This window comes from Ruditapes philippinarum, unplaced genomic scaffold (assembly GCF_026571515.1).
Source record: "Ruditapes philippinarum isolate M1 unplaced genomic scaffold, ASM2657151v2 ctg9138_1_1_1_1, whole genome shotgun sequence".
Lineage (NCBI taxonomy): Eukaryota > Metazoa > Mollusca > Bivalvia > Venerida > Veneridae > Ruditapes > Ruditapes philippinarum.
Genome location: NW_026851601.1, coordinates 50693 through 73050, shown reverse-complemented (window position 1 = coordinate 73050; position 22358 = coordinate 50693). Strand labels below are relative to the sequence as shown.

The 22358-nt window shown below is 32.3% G+C and overlaps 1 protein-coding gene across 1 annotated transcript; it reads left to right on the top strand.

Moving 5' to 3' along the window:
• Positions 1 to 8258: 8258 nt before the first annotated feature.
• LOC132757759 (uncharacterized) lies at positions 8259 to 19326 on the top strand. Its single transcript, XM_060749179.1, has 4 exons — positions 8259 to 8438; positions 8997 to 9069; positions 15883 to 16011; positions 19242 to 19326. Exons 1-4 carry the CDS (start codon positions 8381 to 8383, stop codon positions 19324 to 19326), a joined length of 345 nt encoding a protein of 114 aa, XP_060605162.1. The 5' UTR covers positions 8259 to 8380.
• The last annotated feature ends 3032 nt before the right edge of the window (positions 19327 to 22358 follow it).

Genomic DNA, 22358 nt, shown 5'->3' with positions numbered 1-22358 from the left:
AATTTAATTATGAAAAGATATTAATATCATATTATTGAATTTCAAACTTAACATTTATATCAGCAGGTAACATTTTAATTAAAAGGATCGCGATGTTCGGGACATTCCAAAATCGTGAGAGACTATGTATGAATGTTTAATGTCACTTATTGTATCATGAGCGAAATGAGCATATTCAGCAAATTCTTTTTTGCACCCACTACCTCCTTTAGTCTGAAATAGAGAAAACAGATGCCCTAATGGAAGCCCAACACGCAATATTGGCTCGGTTTGAATGAGCCTTTTCATGGACGGCAATGCAAAGTACAAGTAAGCGTCCACGACTCCTAGCACCGACTTAAGCAGAATTCAATATTTAAAAACGAAAATGGTGAAATTTTGAATTTAGAAACATCCTCAGATGTGTCCATAGGGCTGTTATCATGAGACTTTCAATGTAACATACTTGTGCCATAAAAGCGGCGTATAGTCCTCAAATAAAAGAATGCGTGGTCCTAAACGAGAATACAATGGGCGGAACTAAATAAAATGAAATTTTGAAAGGGGATCTGATGATAAGAAGCCTGCATATCATAGACAAGACGTTAAAAGACAATTTAAAAAGCAGGCAACATATCCTAAGGGTGATTATACAGTATTCAAGTATGAATTCTGCAACCACCCAAGTTGAAAAAGGCCAAAAAAAAGAAACTAAAATGCCACAAAACATGTATACACAAAAAAGTATGTCGTGTTAGCGATCTCTAAGTATCGGAAATATAACATCTTTGATAAAGTGTACGGGGATATTTTTACAGCCGCCTCATACCGTTCTCACTGCAGTTTAGAAGCACAACGCTTCACTGATTTTACAGTTCCATTGCCAGTTTTTTCAAAAGTGTTAAGAAGTGAAAGTAGATTTTACTTCATCACATTCACCATTGTCACTTTCACTCACATCATTATAATGTCATCGTTATCCTGACGAATACTAACAGTAGTACTTTCTGTATCAGAAAAATCGGGATGATTATTACCAAAGCTGTGGCAGCATTGTCTGTATTCTCACCAGGTGCATTACCCAGACAAACTACTGCTCTACTACTCTAAGAATCAAACGAAAAATCGTTTGTGACACCTTCTGCAACGCTTATATCACTATAACATCTGCAACATCAAAATTCGTAGGTGGTATAATTTTCAATAAAAGAATTTTGTAGCTTTTATACTTGGAAACTTAAAATTTAGCAAAAAGATTGCATTTTATGTCTGATTGTGATGTTTGCGACACATATTGATGTATCAAAAAAAATTCCTTAATTCTGACAAAAACATACAACTACTACTTATAGTTTGAATTCGTACCCAAAATTTTGTGGTCTATATACTTTTAGATTTATGAAATGTCAATGTGACTCTGTGAGGAACTTTTAAAGCCTTTGGGATGAATTGTTTTTGATCGTTGTCCTCTCTTGCTTCGTCGGACCTTGTAGATGGTCGTCTTGTTGCTGCTGTCTTTCTTTAAGACTTGAGTATTTGTTGTGGTCAGTGGTTTTCTTTAATATGTATGAATGATCATTTTCTGTGTAACCATCAAAACTGTTAGAACTTTGTTGGCGGGATTCAATTTCATTTTTAATAATGTTTCGTTTTAAAGGAACATGTGCGGGGCTTAGAGAGTGGGCTGAGGTTGGTGCACCAAAAATTAACCGTTTTAACTCCCCAAAAGTGTTATGATGCTTACCGTTAAACGAAGGGCGCCCCTTCTGTTCCTCTGATGTAATGTCTTGGGGGGGGGGGGGGGGGCAGTCTGCATTTGACAGTACCGTTTCATGATCAGACTCAGTCAAACCGAGCCTGCAACATTTTGAATTTTGCCGTTTAGGGCTTTCTTTGGTGGGATTCTTATTTTCTCTACTTTCTTGTTTCATACTGTTTTGGTGACATTTTTGTTTTTACGTCTACGGTAAGTATCTTCCCTTTTGCTCCTAGTTTTATTATAATTTTTCTATTTTTGCCCCTCCCTTTCCCTGATTTCGAGTCCCCTTCCCCTGTGCCCTTTTATTTTGTAGGCCTATTAATTTATCAATTTTTTTTGTTTTCTTAAATTTCCTTATCGGTTATATTAAAAATAAAACACTTTATATCCGAAATAAACAAAAAAAACTAAGTAATCTAAAATATGATAAACAAGATCAACAAGGAAAGGCGGCGTTCAATGAACGCAAAACACAATTGCTGAAAAACATAATTTTTATTGAAAAAAAAACTTAGTTGTATGCGGTTGTATAAAATATTTCATTACTTTATCTATGATCTTGAAGGACCAGATAAGAATTTTAACACGATTGAAGTACGGGGCCAAATTTTGCATCTGCCGCACAGCACCTTACACCAACTAGTTACTTAAGTTTTATCAACCTACAGCTGTAAAATTTTATAGGATGAAAAGCCATCAATACATGACACCTATTGAGTTTAGGCTCATAAGATCAAAAGTCAGGGTCACAATGACTTTAACACTGACAAATTTGCTTTCCGGATGTTGATTGCATATCTTGAATAAAAGATCCATATCTATATTGGGATCACAAGGTCAAAGGTCAATATCAAATGATCTTAATATTGTTAAAAGTTTTACAACTGTCAAACTTCATATGAGGATCACATATATTGAGTACATTAATTATATGCGCTAAATAATTTGTTTTGTATTATGTTAAAATCCTGGCATCATTCTGTCCATCCGTACGTAGTAAAATTCTTTAAATTCCATGCCTTACAAATGCTTCATCCTTTCTAAGAAAAATCACTTTCGGGAATAATAATGTTCCGATAGCGGTGCTCTTGTTTTAAAATCAAACAGTGATTTTATCGCACAACAGAATCACTGTTTGGGGTTCAGATGCGAGGAATAATATAACGAGGACGTAGCCCGAGTGATAAAATGATGCGCATCCGAACGCCAAACAGTCATTTTATCAAGCGATAAAATCACCGATTTCGATTCTCACACGACTAATAAATGCTGCCGTAACTGATATGAAGCTAAATTGCCGTACTTATTGTCAGCGCATATGTTTAGTCGTGTTAGAATATAGTTTTTTTTAAGTGATAAGTAGTTACGTAGTTACTTTACTATTAGCCGAGACACGTGAGTGTCGATTTGACAATTTTATATTTTTCTATTTAATTTATTTTTTGTTGTTGTTTGGATGCTCTTATAATTGTGACGTGGCTGAGTAGTTAACGCGTGGACTAGTAAACCGGTGAGATTTACCCCGTCAGGAGCAAGCCGTTGTTTCCTTGATCTAATTTACCATTAATTGCCTAGTACTGGTTGTTTCCAGAAACGAATTAAAAGTGATTTATGAAGTTTAATAGCTTCAACATTAATTTGAAATACTCTTTTTTAAAGCATTTTTATCAAGTGAGAATGTGTTTGCATATCATTTCAATGGCTTAATTTTTTATTATATACCTAATAGAAAGTTTCTTACATATGAAATATTAAAACTTATCGCTTATTTTCATTTTTAAAAAGTGTTCGGTGGTTCCAACATATACAGAAACACACTGAGAGAAAAATTTAGCATTAACAAACAGTATCAGTAAATTGTTTGATACTGTTTTATTTGATTAGTTAATGTATGGAATTTGTCCTCAATTACCCACTTACATATTCATTTAGAACCTGCACGTATAGCATATCGATTTTATTATTAAGGGAATGGATTTTCACCTATGGCTTAATTGGTAATCTGCAGTTAATCGAGCAAACAAACACGCGCTCGCTTTGCACGAAATAATATTTATTGCTTTCACTCGATCAGGGTGAAGGTAATTCTTTGTGAAGTACTAGATGTTTAAGAAATTGAATACCCTGATGATTTTAAATTGTTCAATAGGCACGTGTGCACCGTAAAACATTTTCTTTTTAATGTTCATTAAGATGAACAGCATGCCTACATTACCCAGATGAATTCATTGAATGTTCAGATATCATTTTTGCAACAAGTGCTGTTGTTTATGTTGTTAACTTTCCAATACTTATACCCGGCAAACAAATTGATTACTGAGTTTAGTTCATCAAAACTCATTTTCTACATGCACTTAAATTATTAGAAAACACGCATTATCGAAATATATATGTTGATAATGTTATTTCTCGAATATATGATATTATGATGAAAGTGCGACATAAAACCGTCTTGATGCTTATAAAAATTAAAATTGCGTATTCTTTTTAAATAAAGAAAAATTAATATTTGAGTGATTCTTACATAAAAAATTTAATGTAACTAACTGGAAGACCCATTATGCCTAAGAAATGTTTTCATTTTAAAAAAACCCTTTTATTTATGGTACCTTGTAACAGTTCCAAAAAAACTCATTTGCCATATAAACTTAAAGTGTGAAAAAAGTGTAAATAAAGTGTACATATAAATAAAAAAAGCTTTAACATTCAACGGCACCGTGCAAACTCCACTCGAAGTGACCTTTAGTAATAAAACATCAAACAAATGAAGTGAGTTTCAGAATACTGAGATGTTTACCAAATGCCAAAAGTAACTAATATCAGATAATTGAAGTAAAAGCCAATTTGTAACAACCATAATAAAATTTAAGTCCGTGGCCGAATGGTTAAGATCGATGAATCAAACCAAGAGCCACTCACCTCTGTTGGTTCGAGTTCCACAAGGAACATTAAAATTCTTTCATGTGAGGGAGCTGTCCAGCAACGTTGGTGGTTCTATTCGGTTGCCTGAAATTATTAAGGCAGGGGCATCAGTGAAGCTAGAAAGTCGCAATATCACAATGACTGTGTTGGTGCGACATAACACCAAACCCCAAACAATAATTAAGTGATCACTTTCTTTCTATAAAAATTCTAAATTTCATCTTATAAAATTCTTTATTCTCATTTTTCAAAAAAAAACGAAGTTTTACGGGGCATTTATCTGAATTAATACGAGGATTTTATTGGAAAAAGTATTTTTTGATACACTTTTGTGGAAACTAATAAATGAACATTAAGTTCAATAACATGCACATTTGATGGTTATTCTAAATATTGGTTGTTATATGCCCTGAATGCATCGTATGCGTAGCCGTGCTAACGAAAATTATTCATAAATCTTATTTATTTACTCGAACCATACAAAAAGGTAAAAAAGAAAAGAGAAACAGAACGGTAAAAAAAAACAACTTGATTAAGCTTGTATATGAACTATAATGGTAAATACAATCATACGGTTGTATGAATATTCACAAAAGCGTTATAGATATAATTATGAGTTCTTGCTTATAAACCTCAAATTGTGCGTCGAAATTAATGTATATATCATTTCACTTTCAACCGATTTAAATATCCTATGTGTCGGTCACATTGTCTTCATGTGTTAGTCGTATTACAAATATCAAGAAAATCCTTTAAAGAGGATATATAAGGAACCTCTCTTGCTAGTTTCCGGATCGTCGCTGGTTCTACCCAGGTTCCAGTTTGAGCATTTAATAATTCACGAATGAGCACTTGAAGTTTTTCTCCCCCAGTAAAGCTGAAAAATCGACATATGATTTCTACGTAAATCCAAACACAATTATAAAGATGAATTGAGCTGAGATACAAGGAGGTAATATCGTACGTTCAAATAAAACAATAGCAATGATCTGGCACTTTTATCAAACATTTGGCGTATGTTTCACTGTGTAAATTAATTTAATGTACATTTTGTATTTGAATGACTAGGGATGTTATGGAAATAACACGGAAATGCTACTGACAAACGGACGGATGTTCGTACATGCCCAACAGTGTTTATACTTTGATCGATTATTTATCTTTCAATTCCAAATTTTATTTTTAGACCCTGCAGTACAAATAAAACCCACAAAAGTGTTTGTAACAATGGCAAGTTCTATAGTCAGCGTTCCCAAGTAACTGAACTCCAAGTCTAAATATTGTTACAGTATTAGCTTTGTATGGGTACTGTTCTAAACCCTATAAGTGTCTGACATAAAACAAGAGAGTTTTAAGACGTCCAAATGTTTTAATAATAATACTAAATAACACAAACACGTTCCCTTTAATGACTAATTCCCGCGATTAGATAAGCAGTAGTTGCTACATAATTCTACAGCAGCTTAGACAATATCCATTGGTTACAGAACAATCAAATCGAAATTGTCTAACTGATTATGTGAACATAACATTGTAAACAGAATGAATGAAACAGAAATGTTAACATATTCGTTTTAAAGTTCATTTTTCTTTGTCTTTTTCATCATATTTCATATTCCACAAGTTTCCATTAAGAGTTTTATGTTATGTTATTCCATGCCCGTGTAAATGGTGGTAAATTGACGCACATGCAAAACATATCCGGTCGAATAACCTTACAAACTATAGGTTTCTGTACAGGACAAAAGAAAAAAAATAATCAAAATTAAGGTCAAGAAATATGGTGTATTTGTAAGAAAAATAGTCCCCCTTTTTTTAGAAAGCTGTCACTGCAGCTTAGGGGCGAGCTAATGTAGAAACGCTGTGTTCCTTATTGTGACTTTCGTTGAAAACATTGTTCATATTGTTCATAGCATCTACTTTATCCACTCGTAGATGATTTATCTGAAAGATTTAGTTCCATAATCAATTAAGGACATCAAAATAGGTAACAAACGTTACTTCATAGAATTTTAAGTAAGAAGTGTTGATGTGCTACCTCATATTTTTAAAGATATACTATGCTCATCCTTGAGTAAAATATTTTAATAAAAATCTATATCTCGAGTTTCATCCACGATGGCTTTGACAGTGCTGATGTCTTTTTCAGACGTGGCGGATATTTGCCTCCCAGGGCTGGGATCATCCTTAGCATTAGTTCTACTTTCCTTAAACATTGACACCCAAATGGCAATTGTACAATATGGAAGTACATTTGCTCCATAAACTTAATCTTGATCCATTTTTTTTTATTTCTGACCCGCATGTACCCAATCACCCACAAGTTTTGCAATAAGCTCTTAGGCACCTCTCTCAAATCACAATGCTACTCAGCCATGTTTACAATCAGTTTACAAAACAATGACCTGTTAAAATTATATGCGAAAATAGTAGATTATCTATTTACTTTCACATCCAATTCGTGGTAAACTGGAAGTGTTGCCATTTATTAAAATAAGCCCCTTGTAAGTTTCTTTTTCTGCTAATTGAGTAATGAAATCAATTTCTTATTATTAATATAATAAATAAGTGAACCTGCAGAGGTTAAAAAAGACAGGTGCTAGTTTATTAATCAATTCAAATGATGTTATAACACCAATAATGAATAGTTATAAAACATCAATATGCTAGTTGTTTGGCAATACTCTCACGAGACTTCTTAATTTTCGGGATATTTTTCGTTAGTTTCCGTAATCGATTTTATGACTTACGCTTAGGAATTTAATAATCTCATAGCCAAACATGTTGTTGAGAATTCGGCGTCCTACAAGAAATTCACTAGAATAGGACCTGATATGTCACAGGGGTCGGACACAATGAGGTCGAATCCTCACCGCCAGAATCATTGAACTCTGCAATTCGTTTTCTAGATGTTCTTTTCTTGCGAGGCATTTTGAAAATGAGCATGCAAGAGGTTGTGGACGGATATAATAGGTCCGAATAGATCCGTGGCAATTCGTTCTTCTCCGTAACAAACCCTACTTATTCGTAATTACCCGTGCTTATACCGTAGCAGACCGTAGTGTATCCGTAGAGCTTCCGTCCTGATTCGTGTCCTACATATTAAACCGTGTCGGTCCGTAACAATCTGTGTCACTCTGGCGGCTTTTACCTACATTTTGGCGGTAAATCCGTCGAACTCCGTACTCAAACCGTTGTGTTTCCGTATTGGAACCGTAGCGGTTACGGAATTTCACATTTCCGTGAAACGATTAGACCGTTGATCTTTTGTGGCGTTATCCGTGAATATGTGACCGGGGCAATTTGCATAGTTATTTGCATGAATAACACATAATAGTCAAGTTTTGCAAAATACAATAAGTTTATAATAAATTTCATAAAAGAAAAAAGAAAAAAATCATTTGATTCGAAACTACATTCTTTTATTTGAAACTTACAAGAAAATTGTATCACAGGCCTACATTAAACTCCGATCATGAACGACAAAATGTAATTGGATATTAAAATTAGCCGTGTCATAAAATATCCTTTAATATATATCGCGATAGCATTGCCTTTATGTACATTTAATCAATAATAATTCGTCCAGTTTAAACATGCTTACGCTTCATGAAGTAGTAACAAACGACTAACTTTAATTTATGTTTACATTCGGAAATTTATGTCCTAACTGAAGACAAAGGTTAACTTTTTAAAATCGTCACAAAGAGTTAATATTTAATGGAACATTTAGCAAGAGTTTTAAGATTCTACGGACCTTATTTGCTTAGTTTAGTTGGTATGTGCGACACTATTTAGATATAATTATAAAATATATTTTAAAGAAAAGAAGACTATATGGTAAGATTTAAGTGTACGTTCGACGAGGAAGCGTTTTACAATATTATAACCATATCTTGTACTAATATGTACTTAACATCGGGAAAATACTCGGATAAACATAAGATTCCACCAAAGCTAATCCTTTTTGTATTGATTGTAAATATAATGTGAATTATGTACTTGTTTTTTTTTTGTTTTTTTTGGAAATAACATTAGTTTAAGCAAAAACTATTGTTTACACATTAACATATCGCTGAAGCTACTATAACATTAGCATTTAAGATAAACAATGAAGAAGAATGGTTCATGCAATGTATCATTTATTTATACTTCTGCTTGCTTATAGACTACATGTGTTTAACCTACGTTCATGATACTATAGCAGGATTGTTTTTATTACTATAAAATCAAGATATTTTCTCTTGAAAAGAAATAAAGAAAACTGATAATAGTCATTGCATAAGGAAATGAGAATGAGTAAAAATATTGATGCTTGCACTTAAATAATTTACAGGTATGGAAAGGGGACAAAGAGACGGACAGCATAGCGGAGGAGAAGGTGCACACGGTACAAATGACACAGAGATGTAAGATTATCACTTTCGTTGCCATGTCATATGATCAGTTTCCTAGTTATAAGCCTTTCAAAACAATTATTTTTAAGATAGCTTAATGTCTCTAAAATATACATCTTACATATTTCGCTTTAATGTATATATTATTTTCTCGGCTTTTACTTTATTATCATATCCTTGACATAAGATACATGAGTAACAATTTGAATGCTTTTCATGACAAAACATAACATCAACATTAGTTCCAAATAATTCCAAATTGGAGAAAAAGTAATCTGATTTCTAAAACTGCTCGGTGAATTATTTGAAATAATTATTTCTTCCGTGGTTGCTTTATACTTCCTGCATTGACTTATATCGTAAAACATTCAAAATAAATACACTTTATTAAATCGTCTAACGTCGTGAACTTATGTGTACAAGCGAAATATTGATTTTAACGAACTTTCAAATGTAGATTTATAAAGATTTTGGCTCTTTTTATTAGTTTTTGTACGGTAGCATAGAGGTTACATGTGTGTGTTTTTATTTATCTCGTGCGAGCGAAATACTTTTCGTGGTAAGGGTTCTAGTCGTGGGAGGATAATTAATGGTGCGCCGATATATATTCGTGGCCCCGAGTTACTAGTCTTGCACAGATAAATAGTCTGGGAAATGATACTATGTGTGGACAAAACCATTATATACATTAAATTCCTTTGTTTCCGTTGAAATATGGGTGTATCTACGGAAAGCCGTTAGGGCCATCGCCTATGAATGTGTTGATCTGAAACGCGAAAGTCGATAGTACGATGGTGAAAACGCGAAATCACGAAACTACGATGGTGAAAACGCGAAAGTACGATGATGAAAACGCGATAGTACGATGATGAAAACGCGACAGTACGATACTACGATGATTAAAACGCGATAAACTATCGTGTTTCCACCATCGTACTGTCGCGTTTTTTGCCTAATTTATATTCATTCAAAAAACAATTTATAATTATTTCGAATATAATTCTCGAAAATATTCTATGTAAGACGGGTCTGAAGATCGTTTGAAATTTCTCGGTGTATTCCAAACGTTGTTCGCTAAGCTCCATTAAAGTACGGGCTTTCTGATTCAGTTACACAGTTACGAAGAGTTGTATAGAAAGAAATAACGATCGCTTTAGACTTAATTTCTGAAGAAAACAGAGGTGAATTTGAGAATAACATGCAGAGAAATAAAAATAATGAAAATTCATCTTTTTTTATTGACACGTAAATTAAACGTGCTGATCTACATTGGCGAATCGCACGAAAAACTCGTGATACATTGACCTGCACACTTATTTAACAGATCGGAACAGAACAGAATGTATAATTTACTATCACCCAAGCATTTTTCTAATCAATTATTAGGAACATAAAAAATGCGTATATAAAAGATAATGTATAACTTCCGATACATTCATAATGATATGGATATCAATTGCAAAATTTCAATGGTTAAAAACATATCAATAGAAACCTTTTATAAGAAATTTAAATTATAGATATTTACAAATGGCTTCTTCTAATGTACCGGTATTATATATTGGCCAGGGGATGATTTGTAATAAACGTGTACCTCGCTCAAAACTCAAAAATTCGTTATCTATAGATCTATAAAATATACATACAGTTTATTGTTTTCCTATTCAAACCTTTGGAATATTTAATTCCACATGCACAATCAGTAAAGGATCAAATGTTGTAAAGTATTGAATTAAACAACGAATTACACTTCCCGAAAAAGTTTTAACATTCCATGTCAATAGCGTTTCCTCAATTTGATAGAACTGCTAGTCTGTGTTAGCCAATTTTGTTATTTCCATTTAAGAAGAAATTGTACTTGGATGATAGAAAAATTACGAATACGGACTGATATATTTTCCCAAAATATTAAATGGTCGATCGGTTTTAACAACGTTTTAATTTTCGTGGATTAGTATACACGTTGTTCACCAAATACCACTCAGAAGCAGGAAAAAGAATAAAAAGTAAGATTAAATTTAGTAAGAATTCAAATATAATGAATTAAATATGCATTGGTTTAAAAAAAACACTACTTTATACACATATTTTACATTACATAATACCATTGCGTATGAAACTTTGTCAGGCTAAATACATAGGCTCATTTTGATGTGTAACGTAGCTCCATCAGAGCTTTCCTATAATATGTTAATGCACCCAACAGGAACGCATGTTTTAACTGATTAACTTTCTAATTGCTTATCCGCATCGGTTTAAATTAATTTCTATAGTAAAATTTGAGTGAATGTGTTATAATTATGGTTTTCCATTTTAGAGAGAAGACACAGATAAATTATAAAAATGATGAGATTGAACGGTATGTGTCATTTTTATCAAAAGTTCATAATAAATTCCATGCACAGACTCACTGTACATTTACTGTTTGTTTAAATAACATCTCCCTAGACATATTGTGTTTGCCTTCACTGTTCGCCTGTCGATCCGTCTGACTGTCCGTCCGCTCTTGCGTCTGCTCCGTCCATCGGCATTAAGCTTGCTGGTCTTCCGCAGGAAATCGACGATGCTTCACAGGATTTATTCACATTGATTGATCAACCCAAGTAGTTTATTCAGCCGGAATGTTTCGTTTCGCTGCACACAGTTGCCGCCTGAGTTAAAAAAAAAAAACAACAACAAAAACTAGAAAAAATGTGTCCAGGTTTAACACTGGATTCTGACGAAACTTCAAAGGATTCAAGCTGTGCATACTGCAAACACGTTCCGCACAAAATAGCCACCAGGGCTAAATTTTAAAAAAATGTTCGACTTTCTCGGGTCAAATTGTGGGCTTGATTTTGACGAAAACGTTACAGGACTAGTTTTGCATATTGATGGTACGTTCGACTTCGCCGAACAAAATTGCTAAGAATAAAACAGAAGTGACCGTTGAATATATAAAAATATTAAAAAAAAACATTTTGGATTTCGCAGGTGATATTTCTGAGGGTTTCTGTTTTTGGAAAAATTGTAAATGTTTCTGTTCTATGAAATTACATATATTAACAGTCGATGTCGTGATATACAGTTTAACCTCGATTATTTTAAAGTGTTGGGCCTGAAAATTTTCTTACAATTATCGATGGGTTCGGGTAATCGAAATCCGAATATAGTGATAGACGACAACTATTCAACTTTTCTAATACGCCAATCATAGCAAAAGTACCGTTTGTAAAACACTTGTTTACTTTAAACAATCGGAACAAGTAAATAAACAACAAAAGATGTGTAAAAAATATATTTTATTAGTACTGAATACATTAAATTGCATTTTTATTCCCCAATATGTAACACATATAACGTGTACTGTGGATATGAAAATTATCGCTGTCATCCTAAACCAGTAACAACTTTGAAAACGGTGCATAATTTTTATCATGAACAAAATACATGTCCACAACAAGAATATTTTGTTCTATAGGGCATAATGCACTGATTTAAAATATATTTTTTGGCAGTATTTATATACTTTACTAAAATTGTTTATTTTCATGTTTTAATTTATATTATTAAATTGAATACTTTAAACCGTCCAATAATTAATACAGAAATCACTAGCATGCAAATGATTTTCGGTAATGAAAGTTAATTCAAAACACGCGTAATAATCATACACTCATGGTTGTTAGAACATTTTCACAAGTTTTGACGGTCAGCAAGTAGTTCAGTGGCAATAAAAATCTGGAAACAAAGTGATCCATCGGAAGCATTAATCGCAACAAAATAACGTGAAAATTGCAGGCTCTGTTTGATAGAGTCTCTACTGAGAGATAATGAATACGTGCATCATCCCACACGCCCCATAGCACCGGCTTGAGCCATACTCAATTCTCAACACTTAATAGTGCTGATATAAATGAACCCGAAGGACCAGAAAAATATAACAACACTGAAGTGAAGTACGGGGCAACTTTTTACAGCTGCCACACAGCACTTGACTCCTGCTATTGTGAAGTACTTAAATCTGGAAACAAAGTGATCCCTCGGAAGCATTAATCGTGAAAATTGCAGACTCGGTTTGATTGTGTCTGTACATAATAATAATAATTCTGGCTTCGAATAATAAAAGTGAAATTCTGTCATAATTGTCTAATCAGAACCGAAATTTTACTTCGAAAAATAGGAGGTATTTAAATAATTAGGTTTATGTAATCTTTGCAGTGATTTGCATACATTGTGTTATGAATTTAAATAACGAAACACAGGCTATTTATCCAGCTATACACGTTGTTGAGTTAAGCACATTGTCTAAAATATGTGATATCAGTTGATCGCCAAGCTGCTTATAAAACTTTTAAAATAGAGAAAAACAGAATCCCTAAAGAAAGTCCAACACAACAAAATTGAAAATTTTGCAGGCTCGGTTTGATTGAACCTGTTCATGGACGGAAGTGATATGTGTAAGCTACATTCCACGCCCCCTAGCACTGGCTTAAGCTGAAAAGCAGAATTTAATATTTCTCTAAGAAAATGGTGAAATTTTGAATTTAGAAACATTCGCAGATGTGTTCATACGGAGGTTATCATGGAATCTTCAATGTGACACAGGAGTGCCATTCTATGAAAAGCGGCGTATGGTCCCCAAGTAAAAGAATGCTTTTGCCCTAAACGAGAAAACAATGGGTGGAACTAAATAAAATGGAATTTAGAAAGGGGATCTGAGGTTATGAAGCCTGCATATCACAAATAAGACGTCAAAAAACCAATTTAAAAATCAGGCAACATATCCTAAGGGTGATTATACAGTATACAAGTAGGAATACTGGAACCACCCAAGTTGAAAATGGCCAAATAGAAGAAACTAAAAGTACCACGTAACATGTATACACAACAATAATGTCGTGCTGAACGATCTTCAAGGATCGAAAATATAACATCATTGATTAAATGTACGGGGATACTTTTTACAGCCACCACATGGCACAAATAGCACGGATGTGACAATAAAATAGAGAAAAACGGACTCCCTAAAGAAAGTCCAACACAACAAAATTGAAAATGTTGCAGGCTCGGTTTGATTGAGCCTGTTCATGGACGGTACTGGAAAGTGCAACTTACCGTCCACGCCCCCTAGCACCGGCTTAAGCAGAATTCAACATTTAACACGAAAATGGTGAAATTTTTCGGAAAATGATGAGGATATTGGGAGAACTAGCATTTTAAGACATATTGGGTATACTTAACTTACTAAGCAACAACTTAGATGAAAAAAATCTGGAAACAAAGTGATCCCTCGGAAGCATTTATCACAACAAAATTACAACATAATTGCAGACTCGGTTTGATTGAGTCTGTAGATAAGGGATAATGAATACGTGTAACATCCATGAAGATCCACGTGCATCCATGAGGACAGTTCATATGAATACGGAAATTGAACAACATGATTAGTGGAAGACAAATGTTCTAAAATAGATAAATACAGCCTTCCTCCTATCTTTTGGCAAGAGGCATAGTTATGGCTCAGATGAAGGATGACACAAAACGTTTTTGTGTCGATAACAGAAAATTAAATGATTTAATGACAAAGGATGCCTAACCTTTGTCCATAATTGACGTTGTTTAGGTCAATTCTGGAGCCAAATGGTTTCCCTGTGTAATAGTTTTTGTAGTTTGATATTTTTTTTTAACATGTAAAAATATATATAAAGGGAAATAATTACTTCAAATATAATTGTTGAGTATTTACATTCTACATTAAAATAAAGGGAAATAATAATAAACATTTCATTTTCAAATTAAACATAGCTTTGATATTAAATTGTTTTTGTAATTGTTAAAACAGTATATTATTATGAAATTCTGATGATTGGTTAAAAATTTGATAAACTTTGAGAAATTTTAAAACCATGTTAAACATTATATTGTGAGTTAAATATAAACTCCTGTCTGCATTACTGTAATCGGAGGATTTCTAATTGGATTGGACATAAGTATTAAGTATATTGTTACTGGTCTTAAGTTTGAGGTAAGGTAATGGTAAGAAGCCTGAGGAAAGTTAATAGTAACACCTCGATAGGCTATACTGCCACTGATGAAGTTGTACTAATTAACACTTCAGACATTATATATTTGATGAAATTGTTAAATTGTACTTTGGGAATATTTATGTATTATAAATGAAATTTAATCTTATTGCACAAAATTAAATGTCATTAATTTGATCTGTTTTGTTGTTACTGTTGCTACATTAGGCCCAGTGCTCGAACCATTCGGGGCTTAGGTCACCCCGCAAACTAATTTGGCTTGATTTACATTCTGGTTATTGGCAAATAGAGATTGTAAAAGAGGACACTGAATTGATATATGTGTCTTATTTTATTAGATAATATCATTGTAACTGGAAAAAATGCACAGAAGTAAATGAAAATCTAGAAAATGTTTTAATTAAAATAAAAGATGCTAAATGAAAACGGATAGAATTAAAATAAAAAATATCAGATATTTTCAAAGGAATAAAACTTTTTGGTCATAAAGTAAGACATTTATACTTGACACATATATAAGTAATGTTATAAATTCTATCGCACGTTATGGATGAGAAAGAATAATTGCTAGCAGGACTCAAATAAAGGCTGAAAGAATATACGTGTGATAAAAGTATATATAGTTGTTTTAAAGTACTACATTTTCTATATTGTAATCTATTGTATGAAGAAATAATCTCGGACACATTATATGTTATCAATTCACACAGCAGCTTTAATGTGTAAAATCTGACAAATACTTTTTTATATGTCAATAAAGAGGAAACGTAAAAAAAATGTTTCATACTTATCCATACAGTTTAAAGAGCCAGCTACAAAAAGCACAGCGCCAACTCAAAAAAGCAGAGGAAAGAATTAAAGCATTTCAGGATGAGGTAACTGGCTTGAAGAAGGATCTATGTGCCCGCCCTCTTGTAGATCCTGACAGGTAAATAGAAAGTAAAAATGTATATGAATATCAGTATACTTATATTAATTGCAACATTATTCTAATGTTCTGAAGATGTTATTACAATTTTATTACAAGTAATACATGTAAGTGTCATACTGACTGCGTTATTATTTACTTTTATTAACTTAACAAAAGTAGGGTGTGAAATAGAAAAGCCATACGAAAATCGTCAGTTAAAATAATTTCCGCTCAACAACAATAGCTTTAATGATTTCCCTGACTAAGAATCGGAGCAATATATTTTAAACGGCATACGTGACAAATTCCTATGCATCAAAGCTCCAAACCAATGTTAAGTAGACGATAAATACCGCTAAGTCCGGTATTGTTCCTTAAACAACTTAACTAAGCATTTCGCTAAATGTATGTGTCTATCCTTAAAAGGTACTTTTTAAGGTCGGACCAATCAAATACAATAGTACATGATGAACAATGTTTGTTAAATACAGGCTCAGCCAGCGTTCTTTTTCCCCGACAATAAAATAATTAATTAAAAGAGTGTTTTGCTTCATAGTCTTATAAAAATTTACACACTTGAGAAAGGGATATAAATATCGAAGACTGGATTCGTCCTCTTATATTTGGACACGTTTGCGTAAAAAAAGGGCATTAGACATTTTTGAAATTTTACCAATTGAAGAATTTGTCATTTGTTGTGGTGATGAAATTTATAAAGCTTTTAATGTCTATAGATAGAATTACTAGGCTACTAATTACTCTTTTTGTTGTTCTTAGTTTTCTCAGGAGTTCATGGGGAAAATCTAATTGTCAGGATGACACCATCCTTTGAATGCAAAGGGAAAAGAAACACAAATGTTAAATAAGTTTAAATCAACTAAATTTTAATAAACTAAGTTTTTATTTACTCTTAACTAAAAGTTGCTTAAAGCTGAACAAGTTTACAATAATCACTTTTATATATGCTGTTCTGATTTAACCAAAAATATGAAAATCAGAATAAAGTAGTTGAATAAAAGATTTAAACCAGTTGAAAGTTGTTTAACATGTAATAACTGAAAATATTTAAAATAACCCTAATGACTCTGTGCTATAAAACTAATGAATCTGCACAGTAGCAAGCCCTGTTTTAATCTATATCAACCAAAATTTAGATCTATTTATTCAAGATGGCTGCTACTTAGAACAAAGAAAGATATTAATTTATTTTAATAAATTCTGTAAACAATGATAAAAAATGTTGTAGTGACTTTAGATAATCTGTAAGGTTTATTTAAATGCCAAAGTGGCTAAAAAAAATTAAATAATTATTTAATTAACCTTAGAGAGCTTTTAGAGATGTTACTTTTCAATAAATTAGCAGCAGAATTTCAAAATTGTGTAAAGTGCCTCTATTTATGCACACTACTTGGAATCAGAACTTTGTGTGGAACCAGTAAAATGCAGAACTGTTCTGATCGGTCAAGAAATTTAAGCTTACCAGAGTTCATAAGGGCTTTACATATCTATCCTAAAAATTGATTATAATTCATGGAAAAGTTTGCAATAGTATCAATTGACCTTGATTATTATAATAATAAAGTTTTGCAAAATATTTGTAACAATAAAACTAGTAACTAATATCAATTAAACATACGAGGGTTGTCCCAATATTCTGTGACAAGTTTGTTTAAAAGCTAACTAAAATAGGTACGAATTTGATATTTCAATATGTTATAAAATAGATAAATACAGACTCCCTAAAGAAAGCCCAACACGGCAAAATTGAAAATGTTGCAGGCTCAACCCATACTATTGAAATATTTTCACAAACTTACATAGAAAAATCACAACAGACAACAAACATAATTATGCCGTAAATACCATGGCAACTATCAAAGACGGCGTTAAATCTATATAAGGTGCCTTTCTCAAATACTCGCAATGGCTTTCAACGCAAAAATGGTGCAGCTTTACCCATAAATTGTCAAAAACAAACTTAAATTATGTGGTTGTTAAAGTCTGTTGAATGTTTGGATTGCATACATTAATTTTGGTACACGCGAACATTCGGCCTGGTTGCACCTGCTTTTAGCTGTAGGAAATAGGCGATGGAGATCGGTCTTCCTATTCACGCTTTCCTTGTGTTTGCTTTTAGTAGCGCAGAATTCTGGTTCCGTTCATTCCTTTAGTAAACAAATGCTCAGGATATTTTGCTAAGCAGTTCTATTTTGTATATGTGTTGAAAATCGTAACATGATTCATCTCGAATAGTCACGAAACCTGAATGACCTGTTCACTGCGCCGCAAATTTTTCGAACGTCGCCATTTTAACTTTTCTATTCTCTTTGAGATATTTTCATTTATCCGTAGCCTTTTCGCTTCTTAAGTTATGTAAATAAGATTTTCTGAGATGATGTAAATATAGCAGCAGAGGAAGTCAACGTGGCATTGTGTAGACACATCATCAGATATTTGAATTGTAAGAAATAAATTTTAGCCTATTCATAACAAAATACAAATCGTTTGACGTGCGCCGGCAACTCAATCCAATGTCGTTAATACTGAAAATGTCTAAGTAACTAGAGTAAATATTTTGTAAAAAATTATTGTAATGTTAAAGAATAACCTTAACGATTATATGTGTGAATTATTATCTATTGGCGTTAAATATGAACCGTCCATAAAATTTGTCACGGACTTTTGGGACAACCCTCGTATTTACATACATACATAAATCATGCAAATGCTAAATAAACAATATGTATTTCACTTAGTTTAAATGCCAGTGTAATTGAAAGTAGAACAATTCTATATATATATATTGTATGTAAAGAGTCCTAGAGCATGCTAAATTACAGTTAGTGTATCAATGAGTTCTACAAACTGTAATCAACATTAAACTAATGAATGATAGGAATGAAATGTCTATAGAATAAAATGCATGTTCAATATGATTAATCTAAGTTAAAGTTTAAACCCTTAATATTCCTTGAAAAATATGTATGAAGATTATATATGATTAACTTATTGAATAATATTATGCAACATTATGTAATGATTATATAACCTGTTGTAGTTGGAATCCAACTTTACAACGCATTTAATAAAACAGTTATCTATACATATCCAAAATGTTTTTTTTTGGCATATTAGCCTTTGAATAAAAGATTTGTGATAAAATAACATTTATAACTAATATACTTTGCAGAACGGCAAATGAGATTTTTATAGATTTCTTCATTATAACCTACAACTTTGTTTTCCAGGAAAGCGAAAACACAACAAAAAATATGTTCGCTTCAAAAATCCCTGAATGAAAAAGATGAAGTGATAAAAAAGCATTCCGAGTAAGAGTTATATTGTTTCTCGCAGCTTTATTATTTATATTTAAATAAAATAACACATTAAAGAGATCTCATTAATCTTTTTACATGTATCGAAACAGTAAACGTGTGTTTACGGTTTAATTTCAGCATTTTCTTACTACTTTTAAAAAGAATAAAATGTAAAAACTGCCTAAGAAATAAAAATAAAAAGACTGCATTGTTTTTACAGTACCTATATTTTTCAAAGGATGTAAATAGATATAAACGGGCTATTGAATACTAAGGTGACGTGTTTTATAAAATAAAAAACAAATACTCGTATAACAAAATGTAAACTTATTTTATGTGAACTCTCACCATTAATATAATATCACGTTTACATATCTTTCAATTTATATCATGTCTATAAAAAGACATAAATGTATGACAAAAACACATCTTAAAAAGTTTATCAATATGAGGGCCATAATAGCACCGATTCGCTCCCCAGAATGAACCGCTTTTCAGTGTTGGAAAAAAGTTTTCAAATGACAGGCAAGTTTAGTTCTTTTGGCAAGATCAGCTCAACTTAAAGTGGCCCCTGTAGTAATATATACTTTCACAACACTGGCTGTTTTTCCCTCTTTTTCTTCATAATAAACAATAAGGCCACTAAGATGCTGCCCCTAGATCACTCATCTAACCCATCATTCCAATTATTCACTATATAAATTGAAATAACCTAATATTTTGGGAATACTTTGTTAAAAATATTTATGTTGCAAGTGTGTACCTACGATACTATGTAGAATAAATGCAGAATAAATGACCACTAGAGCAGGGTTAATTTTGAAAGGACATTTCTTTTATAACTTTTGTGAATGAATACACAAAATGTCACATGCAAAATATGTAAGGTGCAGATATTTACAGTTGGGAATAAGACTTTTTTATACATTCTATATGGTAACATTACTGTACCTAAAAAAGACAAAAGGTCAAAAAGTGTTATAAGTATCGCAAGTAGGCTAGCTGATATCAAAATTCAACTCTGCATCAGAAATTACACCCCCAGTACAAATTTAATTTCTGTACGGCATAAAGCAAAAAAGTAGGTCAAATTATATAAATAATATCATAAGTAGGTCAGCTATTAACAAAATTCAATTAGCATAACAAATTACACCCCTGGTCCAAATTAAAAGTTTGTACGTGACATAACAAGAAAGTTAGTCACGTTGTATCACAAATATCAGATTAGGTCAGCTGCTATCAAAATTCAATTTTTCCTCCGCAATTATTGCACCCATGGTCCAAATATTTCAAGTCTGTATGTAAAAAAACAAACAAGAGAGTAGGTCAAATGGTGTCACTACTATCTAAAGTAGGTTTGTTGATATCATAATTCAATTCAATATCAAAAATTACCCACTTAGTCTAAATTTCAAGTCTGTATGTAAAGAAATCAAGGAAGTAGGTAAAATGATATCATTAATAGATCAGATTTTATCAAAAATTGATTTGACATCATAAATTACACCCATGGTTTAAATTCCATGTCTGCACATCAAAAAACAAGAAGTTGGTAAAATGGTTTCATAAATATTCGTAACAGCTCAACTGTTACCAAAATTCAATTATGCACATGAAACTTCAGGTTCAACAGTATGTCCAAAAATTTATTGAAATGTGCTTTGTCCAAATTTAAATTCAATTCAACAAAATAAAAACACACAATTTTAAACAAAATGCATTGAAATAAATGAGCATACAAACTTATCTTTGTTAGCTAGGTTCAGGACACAAATGTAATCTTTATTTTTGCCTAATTTTATTTCCTGATTCTGATCACAACTGACCCTACAATGATGCAATATCGTGTCTAAATTCTAGAGCTGAAAACTTTTTACACTTTATTTTATTGTTATCTAGCCTAACAGGATTGCACTTGTGAACACTAAATAGTACCAGAAATATATTTGTTGAATATAATCGGACTTTGCCACAGTGCAATAGTGTCTAGTGAATTCTTATTTAGCTTGTCAAATGAAAGACAATGTGCAGATATGTTTACTGTTCAGATACAAAGCACATAACCTAAAATCATTTCAAAAGCAAACAGGTCATGACATTAAGACTTTCTCCCAGCTTGAAAAATTGCATAACCATAACATGTAGACATGTATGGAAGACATTCCAACATGAGTTGTTTCCCTTTCATTATTAAAGATATAATATGCTCATCCTTGAGTAAAATATTTCTATCGTAGAAATTTATTTAAATCTATGAAATTCTCACTGAATATGTCTAATTTGGATGAAAGAATGTATGGGAAACCGCATTCCCTATCATTGGACACGTAAATTTGTTTTTTCTATAAAAAATCAGCCAGTTCTTTTAATGACCCTATATATTCAAATCACATGGGTGTAAATTGAAAATATCAGAAAACATGAAACCCTGAATTGAGTATTATTACAATTGTTTTATATAGCAAAAGAGAGCTTTCAAGAGTAGAAAAACCTGAACTTCAGGCAATCTTGATACTATGACCACCAATAGTGTGAAGAGTTTAAAACATTACATATCTACCTTGTGTTAAATTTATTATACCCCCGAAACGAAGTTTTTGGGGTATATAGGAGTCACTCGGTGGTCGGCGGATCGGTCGGTCGGTCGGTCCAGCCGTCCGTTGCATTTTCCTTGTCCGGAGCATAACTTGAAGACTAATGGTTGGAATTCAATACAACTTCAAACAATGGTCAAGCACATTAATAGAAAGTGCAGTGCACAAGAACCATAACTTCATCTTGGCTAATAGCAGAGTTATTTGCCTTTGTTACTTTTCCTTGTCCGGAGCATAACTTGTAAAGTACTAGTTGGAATTCAAACAACTTCATACAATGATCAAGCACAATAAGGGAATATGCATTGCACAAGGACCATAACTTTATCCAAAGTAAGTACAGAGTTATTGCCCTTTGTTACTTTTCAATTGCTTATTGTTTCCCGGGCATAACTTGAAGACTAATGGTTAGAATTCAAACTTACTTTATACAATGATCAAGGACATTAAG